The sequence below is a fragment of the Mytilus trossulus genome, chromosome 10 (genome assembly GCF_036588685.1).
Source record: "Mytilus trossulus isolate FHL-02 chromosome 10, PNRI_Mtr1.1.1.hap1, whole genome shotgun sequence".
NCBI lineage: Eukaryota > Metazoa > Mollusca > Bivalvia > Mytilida > Mytilidae > Mytilus > Mytilus trossulus.
In genome coordinates, this window is record NC_086382.1 from 30,895,941 (window position 1) to 30,906,747 (window position 10,807).

Consider the following 10,807-nt stretch of genomic DNA (forward strand, 5'->3'; position numbering starts at 1 on the left):
TAAAAAGTTAAAAAATGTACGAAAAATCTGGGCAGTTTCGATGGCCCATCGTAATATTTAAATGACATGCGGACCGGATATGATTTCCGGTACTTCAGTGAACTGAGGCAGACGGATTCAACTGTTCACTTTTATCAATGATTTCCAATTGTCTGGTAAGTTCTTTAGCTAGTTAACCAAATATAAAACATTCATACAAGTTATATTTTCTTTTAATTGCGTTAAATACAATGTTTTCCCCGTGTAATAAGACTGGATTTGATTTCAGAAGACACATTCTTGTCACCGCCCATACCGACAAGTGACAACAACATGCTATTCTCCATCACAAGTCATCTCCCGTTCTACCATGAAAACGGATTATAACTCTTACAGATTATTCCGTGATTGCAGAGAACCTCAACATAATCTTATCCAAAGACATGCAAATCCACACGGAATAAATCAAAACATTTATGGTAGCACACAGTTGTTAAAAAAAACGATTGTCATAAAAAAAATATATGTTGTCCTATAACCACACTGTAAATGATTTTATTTGATTAAAAATAAAATCTTTATATGAAATAAAACTTTAGGAAAACTTGTTGCAGACGACAACTGAGCGTCAGGTAAAATATTTATATACCACTAGTTAACAAACTTTGGTTATGATGACGCGATGGCGTAATCAGTTTGACAGTAGAATTAGTGATCGGAGGGTAGTGAGATCGAGCCTCGCAGATTTTTTTTTTTCAAACAAGTTTTGTTAATGTATATATATAAGAATTGAAATGAATTATTTTTATTACGTCTACTTTACTTATAATGTAAAACTTTCTTTGATGATTATGACTCTTAAAAGGGAATATGTATTATGCCACTTTTACAGACATTTTCAACCGTTTGCATCATACTGTTAAAAGAAAAAAAAAAAGAACGTTGTCCGATTTCATCATTTATTAATATATGAGAAGAATGAAAACATAATACGAAGTTGACATGCTTCATACAGATCTATGTATACACATAACGAATTTAAGTATATTTCCTTTCATTTTACAGGTTGCAACATATGAATTAATGTAAAGGTGTAATCATCTTCGTTTCAAGTTTCTTCTATGGACATCATCTGGCCATCTTTAAATGTTTAGAGTTCACAAACTTGTCTTACAGATATAGAAATAAAAACAAGGTAAGTTATATTTGAGACTCCTTATTAATTTAAAAATTGTGATACATTTTACGCCTCACTAAGGGCATAACGTTTTTCGTCCTTTGTGTCTGTTCATTTGTCCGTTCGTTCGTCCGTCCGTCCATCTGTTCCGCTTTAGGTTAACGTTTTTGTCAAGGTAGTTTTTGATGAAGTTCAAGTTCAAACTTAGTTCCAGGGCCGTAACTAGCCTCTTTTAATAGTGAGGCAAAATATATTTGCCGATCGTAGCGAGGCGAAAAAATACACATGTCCCCTGTAATATAATCTTTATGATTTTAATGACAAATTAGATTTTTTACCCGAAATCACGGTCCTGTAAACATAGAAAATGGTAGTGTGATTAGGGCATCCGTGTATTATGGACCGTAACATTATTGTTCATATTTTTTTTTACTCTATCCAAATTGAATTATAATTTATTACTGTTATTAAAAGGACAAAGTATAAAGCTGCGATTTCATATACTGAAAAAAAAAAAAAAATATTGGGTATCCATCCATGAAACATGTGACATATGCAGTACAATTTTATTGGTTTACATCTTTCAACTTTCAACAAAAAAACAATCTTTTGTTTCAGGTAATTGAAAGGAATGTAGGACATGATATTGGATAGAATTCAGACTGTTTGAGTTTTTCATTAAGTTAATAAATCATATTTACGTGTTTGGTAAGTTTATAAGAAAATATTAAAAAAAAAAAAGATGTGGTATGATGACCAATTAGACAAATCTCAACAAGAGAGGAAATGATATAGAAGGTAACAACTATGGGTCACCGTACAGTCTTCAACAATAAACAAAACCCATTCTGCAAATAAGCAATAAATTACCAACATTTCTCTGTTGGCAGCTGACACTTTCAAATCAGGACAAATTCATCTGTAAGAAAACTACGTCATACAGAATCAATTCAGATGTTGCTGATAGGTTGTTTGCTGTATAGTTTCAGTTTTCTGTCTTTTTATTATCAATTCAATTATCTTGTTGAATCTAATTTTTATCTTCCACGTTTTGCTCTTATGGCTGCATTCTGATTTCAGTAATAACGCAGTGTTAACTTTTTTTTTTGTGAATGTCCTGAAGTCGTATATATTTTTTGAAGATCTAAATGTAGACCGTATTTTCAAATGTATTAAATTTAATCATAACTTTTTTTTATTTCAGTAACACAGACAAAATGTTATATGTATATCCTAACATATGTATAAAACAAATATAAAAATGTAGTAGGCTGCCATAAACATTAAAATAAGGAATGGGACTATCACTGTAAGTTTGAAATGCATAGTGACGTGGATTTAAAGATAGAAATCTATATATGTTAAAGGCATAAGAAAACAATCATCAAAACGTGCATGCTAGCTTATTTTTATATATTATATCTACATCTACCATGTCTACAGAAGCCGAAATGATAAAAAAAAAGAAAGACAACATTGCTTTTTTTATTTTGAACGTAGATATATTTGAATTTTGTGTTTAAATAACTGAATTTCTGGTTTTGTCATCTTCCTTATTTATTTAATCTTTGTTTGTCATTCTGATATATCAATGTTTCTTTATTACATGCTATGTTTATTTATTTTTTATTTAATAAATTCATTTATTTAAAGTTCTAGTCACTCATTCATTATTTTATGCATTTGTTCATCAACTCAATCAAATCATACATCCATGCATGCACATTCATTCATTCATTCATTCATTCATTCATTCATTCATTCATTCATTCATTCATTCATTCATTCATTCAATCAATCAATCAACCAATCTATCAAACAATCAATCAATCAATCAATCAATCAATCAATCAATCAATCAATCAATCAATCAATCAATCATTAAAATATTAAAGATGGTTGCAAAAAGAGTAGAAATTGATAAAATTGAGAATGGAAATTGGAAATGTGACCAAAAAAAACCGGCCAAAGAGCAGAAAACAGCAGAAGGCCACCAATGGATCTTCGACACATCGGGGAAATCACGCAACCGGATAATTGCTTCTGCAGCTGGCCCCTAAACAAAGATGTGTACCAGTTCAGTAATAATGGACGTCATACTTAACTCCGAAATATATAGATAATGATATCAAAATTCATACAAGACTAAAAAGACATGCTATAATAAGTAAATCCGAGCGAGGAGTTTATAACTAAGCCTTGTCATGGAGATTGTCATTGTGAAATAACAGCCTGCATTCTGTAGAATATCATGATATGATCACAAACTTATATGGAGATACGCATATTCTGTGCTTTTTTTTGTTATGTTTCTATTATGATTTTCGAAGTCGTTTGTATCTGATCATTCAATAACTTTTCAACTTACTTCAGCAGTTAATACTTATACTGTGAAATTATCAAAAAAGAGGGTGCATGGTTGAGAACACACAAACATGTTTATCTTTGCATAATTTGTCAAGAATGTGATGAGGTCGTCAATCTGACAACTATACCCACAAATGTGTCATAAAATAGTATTAAATAATTATAGGCAACCATAAGCCTTCGAAAAGCATTTATGAGTTATTGTCCAAAAACTGGAAAATTCTATCATTTTTAATTAATCCTGCGGTAAACCCCCAAAATCAGAAACTTAAAATCTAGAATTAAAAAAAAATGAAAGGGAGCTCCTGTCAATAGATATAAAGAATTCACCAAAGTTTCAAGCGTTTTTGAGCTTTGTTCGACATGTTGACGACGGACGGACGGACGGGCATCGGTGTACCATAACCTTTCCCATTAACGGGTGTATAAAAACCATTAATGTATAGTCGGCTATAGGAAACTCCCTATAGACTATGGATAGGTTAGGTGTCTCATCGGATGTCACACCTCTCTACCAAGTCCATCCTTTTCGGTTGGCACGTGTAGTTCTCAGATAATTTGAATAGCATCCTTCCTTCCTCCCTTCATTAATTTCTTCATTCATTCATTCATTCATTCATTAATTCATTCATTCATTCATTCATTCATTCATTCATTTATTCAGTCATTCATTCACTCATTCAACCTTCATTTATTCATTCATTCTTTAATGCATTCATCCATTAATTTTTATCAGTATTTCGTTCATTTTATTTCATTTTTACGTTTACATCTTTAAATGCAAGGTTCGTTAACGTAGTACTATCTGGTACAACTGGGCCCTGTATGCCAATATACAGTCCGAACAGCATACCGTCAAAACACAATTTTTATACGACCGGAAAAAAATTGGTCGTACATTGGTATCACGTCGTCGTCATCGTCGTCCGAAGACAGATGATTTCCAAATAATAACTTAAGTATCAGTAAATAGCAATCCATAAAATTTTAACACAAGGCTTAGGACCACTAAAGGAAGGTTGGGATTGATTTGGGTGTTTTGGTCCCAACTACTTAGGAACAAGGGGCATAAAAGGGGTCAAAATAAGTATTTTTCTAGTTTCCTGACAATAACTTGTGTGTAAGTGTATGGATCTTTCTTTAATTGTACGTCAAGGTTCCAACCCCCCAAAAAGGAAGCTTGGGATTGATTTTGGGGGTGATGGCCCAAACTGTTTAGGAATTAAGGACCAAAACAATACTTCTCTAATACTTTTAATAAATTGCTTATAACTTGACCAATTTCAATGGGGTTTTATTCTCGAATTCTTGTGGCTCTTTTTAAAATAGCCTGAATCTAACCGTGTATTAAGTTTTTGGAATTTGGTCCCCGTTTTTTTAATTGGTCCTCATGAGGTCCAAAGGGTCCAAAGTTAAACTTTTTTAGATTTCATCAAAAATTGAATTGTTGAAGTTCTGTTATATGCAGAATCTAGCCGTGTATTTATAATTTAGATGTTGGGTCCAGTTTCCAATTGGTCTACATTATTGGGTCCAAAATAAAACTTAGTTTGATTTTAACAAAAAATGAATTATTGGTGTTCATTGATATGCTGAATCTTAACATAGAGTAATTGACGATAACATAGCCTATAAAGCCATAACGATTACACTACAATAAATTACACTACACTCTAGGACATAGATTAATAATTATCTTTAATAATCGATTATATTACACCAGTCGATATAGAATGATTGACGATAAAATAACCTTTTCTATAATCGATTTCATCGATTTCATTAACTTTTTTTATAGATAAATTGACGATAAAACAACATTACCTATATCATCGATTTCACTACCGATTAAAATATAGGAAAATGAACGATAAAATAACAGAAGCTTTTTCGATCACGCTATCGTATTAGACATCGAATAATTTACGATAAGATAACATTAGTGGTTATCGAATATACTATGATATTGGACATAGAATAATAGGCGATAAAAAAAAACCAGAAGCTCTTTTCGATCATACACTATCGGTCACAGAATAACAAAGGCTCCAATCGATTACACTACACTATCCGATACAAAAATAACTAACGAGAAAATAACCTTATAGCTCTAATCGATGACATTACACAAGCAGACACCGATTAATTGACGATAAAATAACCTAGATCTAATAGATTATAATACCATCATCATTTCAATTTATTTAAAAAATTTCAGATGGCCAAAGATTACAAGTGTGCCATATGTGGGAAATGTCGGTTAAAACATAAAAGACCGATCATAAATCCAGTTTTGAGAAAATATGCTTCAAAAATAACTGGACGCTCTATTGTAGAAAATGAAGTTATTTGTTCAAAATGCAGATCAACTTTCAAACGATCAATCAAAGCCTCTACATGTACCACCCAAACGTCTACTAGTTTTGAGGAAACTGACGAAAGTGATGATGACTATGTTAATGACCCAAACTCTTGTAAGAATGACATTCTGAGTCCAAAAAATATCCACCTAAAAATCTGTTCAACACATTCTTCCCACAAATATTGCATTGTATGTAAAAGAAAAAGCAGCAACAGGGTGAAGCTTTGTGTTGTGCCATTGGAAGCAAGGACACAAGCTTTCATTCACAAAGGCATTTTTATTGACTCGAAAGCCAGATGTTGTTCATCCCACTTACAGAATCATAATTTAACACAAGAATCGTTATTCCAAATTCAGGCAAAATATGACCGGTCATACTTTAACCGGACAGATATTGTGACAATCTTACAAAATGTAAGAGCTACGTTATTGAAACAAACCACAAGGCTTAATTTCGACAAAACGTCTTCTCTTTCTAATGAGGACTATTATAATATGACAGGAGTATCCAAAGAACAGTTTACTGATATCGCATCTAGATTGTCATCTTTACGAAACTCTTCCGTCCGATCTGTTGAAGCATGCTTAGGAATTTTACTAGTTAAACTCAGAACCGGACTTCCAAATACTATCCTTTCTACACTATTCTGTTTAACTAAAAACCAAATTCAACGTTCTGTTCATTCTGCCAAAAATGCTATGATGGCCGATTACGTTCCAGACCATTTGGGGTTCCAACATATTGACCATGAAACTTTTGTCAACAGTCATAACACGCCATTAGCTAATAACTTATTTTCAAATAATGAAAACAGTGCTATTTTGGTTTTAGACGGAACATATATTTATATTCAAAAAAGTTCAAATTATAAGTTTCAAAGAGTATGCTATAGCATGCACAAACATCGGCCACTGGTGAAAATGATGGTCATAGTTGCCTCCGATGGTTACATTCTAAATGTTTTAGGACCGTACCGTTCTGACGGTAAAAACAATGATGCGTCTATAACAAAACACATCTTACGGAAAAACGAGGAAGACATTAAACACTGGGTTCAGGAGAACGATGTGGCAATTGTGGATAGAGGGTTTAGAGATAAAATAGAGTTCCTTGCAAAACATGGGCTTCATGTTGAAATGCCAACATATCTAAAAAAGGGACAGTCCCAACATACAACAGAAGAGGCAAACTTATCTCGTCTTGTAACCAAAGTAAGGTGGGTGGTAGAGAGTGCAAATGGCAGAATTAAGCACTGGAGACTTCTGGATAAGGTATTGCACAATCACTACATAACATCGATTGGTGATTTTGTGAGAATAGTGTGTGCTATTTGCAATGACTGTAGACCCTCATTGTCAAAACTCAATCCAGACGGCATACAATTGGCACAACAGATGTTAGAGAAATCCAGACAGAACAACAACATCAAGACAATGGTAGAGGAGGAAAATCTGATGCGTAAAAGGACTGTCTACCAGACAGTCAACTCATTTGACCTCACAGATTTTCCTGTCCTAACACTGGATGATTTACGGGAGTTGACAATGGGAATCTATCAAATAAAGCAGGCACCTCTTTATACGAGAGAACATTTAGCTGAGGAATCCGGTCTATACGAGCTGCATCTAGTAAGGGACAAACCGAATCTTATTCGTTGCAAAATCCAGTCGAGGCACACAAATTCAGCCGTACATACCCTCTGGATTGAATATAATCCAGATACAGTAACAGGGTGGTATTGTACGTGCAAAGCTGGCGCAAGGACTGTTGGCTGTTGTGCACACATTGCCAGTGTAATTTGGTTCTTAGGGTATCAACGGTACTCTCTAATTAAGTCTGGCCCATCTGGAGGCTTCTTATCTTCTGTCATGGATGCAAGTGATATGCCATTAACTGATAGCGACAGCGACAGTGATACCAATGAAAATGTTGAGGAATAAACCATGCAAAACACAAACTTAAATTCGACAAAGTTTTTAAATATCTTTATTATGTAACTGTCAATAACATGTATTTCTTTCCACTTATTCAATGCATTCAATAACCGAAACGCTGACACAGGAGCACTTATTCGCTAAATCCCTCTTTTTGGAATGTGTTTAAACTTGTCATTTTTTACTCTCTTTTTTTTTTATCAGATCCCTCATCTTATCCAATATATTCCACATTCCCAAATAAATAAATTTTGTGTATTTACTGTCTTCTGATTGGTTAAAAAATTACTTTTATTTTCAATGTTTCAATTTTTATGGCCACACGCCCACTCCGACGTTGTGTATTCATACGTGATCCTGTGTGTACGTTGTTATTGTTAATAGAAATATTATAAAAAGTTCTTTGAGCCTTCTTTTTGATAGAAATCTGTTTATAATAAATGGCAATAATTTATTTTGAATTTATTGAACCATAAAATTCAAAATAAATAATAGCCATTCATTAATTAAAGCATGCTATTCCAATCAATTATTTTGAATGCTTGATTGGTGACATCAATTTGCGTTTGTATCATGCATATTTAGGATAGAATATAGTAAATGCCACGTAATGATACAGCTGCTTTGTACGAGACAAAAAAAAAATCATATGATTTCAGTTGGTAACCTTTAGAATCCCACAGACTTTTTAAGAGCTTGATCAGATACCGAATTTTCCGACCTTATGAATATAAGTGATACAATGCAGCTTTTTTTTAAAGTCAATTTGTTTCTTTGTTTCCAAAATGTAGAACCTGAAAACCTTTTATTCTGAATGGAAAAATGAAAAGAATCGTATGAATGTTAATTTATGGGGTGAATAATTTTTCCTTATCAGAATGTAAAAGATAATCAATAAATTCGTAGACCAGTATGTATGAGCTTAAGAAGAAAGATTCTAATTTATGACGCATGATTACTAAAAATTAACGTATTGAAATAAAGTGTGAATGCGAAAGTTTAATTAAAATACAAAACTATTTATAGGGGACAAAGTCTCAAAGAGATGAAGTTTTGTACAAAAATGTACAATTGTTGTGTCCGTTTTGATAAGTGTATATAGGTAAATAATCATTTGTCAAGTTTGACATTTATATGTGTAATTTGTTTTTAAAAATTACTGTGAGTTTCTTTTACATATAATCTTATCTGCATTAATGCTAATTTTAAGATTAATAATCTGTAGTCTTTGTCATTGTGGTTAAAATGTAAAACCATGCATATATTAAGGTAACACGATACCGAATGACGTTACGCCACGAGTTATCGTTCCTGACGTTATCGAATAACGTTCACACATTCTAGCCAATGCATCAGTATTTGCAATCACAAGGTGATAAAATTAAAAAAAAAATATTGGGTATTTATGTGACATTTTTAATGGTAACTTTTTCTGGATACTTGATGGAGCAAAGACCGATGAAGAAAATGTTAATAACTTTTTTTATTATTGCTCATTGTTTTAAAATCTTTAAAAATGAATTACTTTACTTTTAAATATTCTGTTTCTTTAAAATTTAAGCATCTGAACGATTATCTACATATAATAGACTGAGTTTTATCACAAGTCTTTATTCTTGGTATATGTTTGCAATATATACTTTTTCTTGATCATGATGAACCATGAAATTTTGTTTTGAAAGTAGAAATATTATCTATAGAAACATAGGGTGATGTGTAAAAAAACACGGGGAATTGTTGGTACATCTATTAATTCTTGTTAAAGTGGTCGTCTAAAACACCGCTCTTGAAAAATGAAATTTATCTGGATGACAATACGGATAGAATTAGGCGATAATGCACAATACAAGCAGACTTTGCAACTCATACAAAAATAGTTTGTTTGTATGGAGGCGGGAATTTCAAAATTGATAATTGTAAAATATTGATTTATTTCATAACGGTACACTTTTTTAACACAAACGTTGTTACAAATATATTTATATAATAATTTTCTATTAATTTATCCATTTTTTTTTTTTGGTTTCCTTCTCCTTTAAGAAAGGTTTACTTGGTTATTTTGTCGAATACATATCTTTCTCTATGTCCCAGTATAAAAGGTCTCTGAAATTCATTATTCTGTACAGAGTAGATCCAATATCGTTTCGGAATTATTTTGAAAATAAAGTGCTAGATTTGTAATGCTATAGACCAAGTCTACACGGGATATACAGCAACATCGGAATGAAGCCTCAAAAAGTTAACGTAGGCTGAGAAATACATGGGAACTTGTTTCGGCAAAAATAAAATGAAAAAGCAGGTCCCGTTACAGTATGATTAAAGCCATCCCCAAGTTGCTACTTGCGCCAATAAACGCAAGTTGATAGTCGGGACTGGCTATAGTCAGACTGGTTTCGTTACAATTTTTTTTCTCTCCAAATTTACAATCAAACGACTGACTAATTATTATTCAAACGAAAAAAAGAGACTGAAATAGCTAGATCTTGAAATCCTTTAGATTTCATTTTCGTGTTAATTACGCTTGCATGGGTATTTGGTGGTAGTGTGTTTTTTTTGTGTGATTTGAGGTGGAAATAATGTACATGTACAAGTTTGTAGACAACGCGACTGAAAGAGAATTAACATAGTTGCCTTTTTAGGCCCTGAGGGACATATTGCTCACATACTTAGGTAGCAACCATTTGATTTTCGGGAGGGGGGGGGGCTATGGATTTTTTTCTAAACAAACTTCTTTTATCGGCTTTGGCGAAAGACAATCTATTTTTTTGGCGACAAGTCGAAAACAATTTTTTTCTTTCAATTTTAGCATTACATATAGTTGCAGCTGAGGGTGAAACAAACACATTTTTTTCTCAGGGTCAAACCCCCCCCCCCCCTTTTCCCCCCGAAAATCAAATGGTTGCTGCCTTATCGTCTGGAAAAGCCCGAGGAGTTTCACAGTATTGAAAGGAGTTTTTAGAACAAGCATGCAAAAGAAGAACAAGTTT

At 32.7% G+C, this 10,807-nt stretch overlaps 1 protein-coding gene across 1 annotated transcript; it reads left to right on the forward strand.

Moving 5' to 3' along the window:
• On the forward strand, positions 1–7,826 carry LOC134687814 (uncharacterized). The gene is made up of 5 exons (XM_063548271.1): positions 1–155; positions 1,045–1,174; positions 1,775–1,864; positions 2,361–2,465; positions 5,742–7,826. The coding sequence occupies exon 5, from the start codon at positions 5,742–5,744 to the stop codon at positions 7,824–7,826; it is 2,085 nt and encodes a 694-aa protein (XP_063404341.1). The 5' UTR covers positions 1–155; positions 1,045–1,174; positions 1,775–1,864; positions 2,361–2,465.
• Positions 7,827–10,807: the final 2,981 nt, after the last annotated feature.

Bases quoted from the DNA above. Each gene is read 5' to 3' on its own strand.
- LOC134687814 (XM_063548271.1), top strand. From the start codon at position 5,742: ATGGCCAAAGATTACAAGTGTGCCATATGTGGGAAATGTCGGTTAAAA.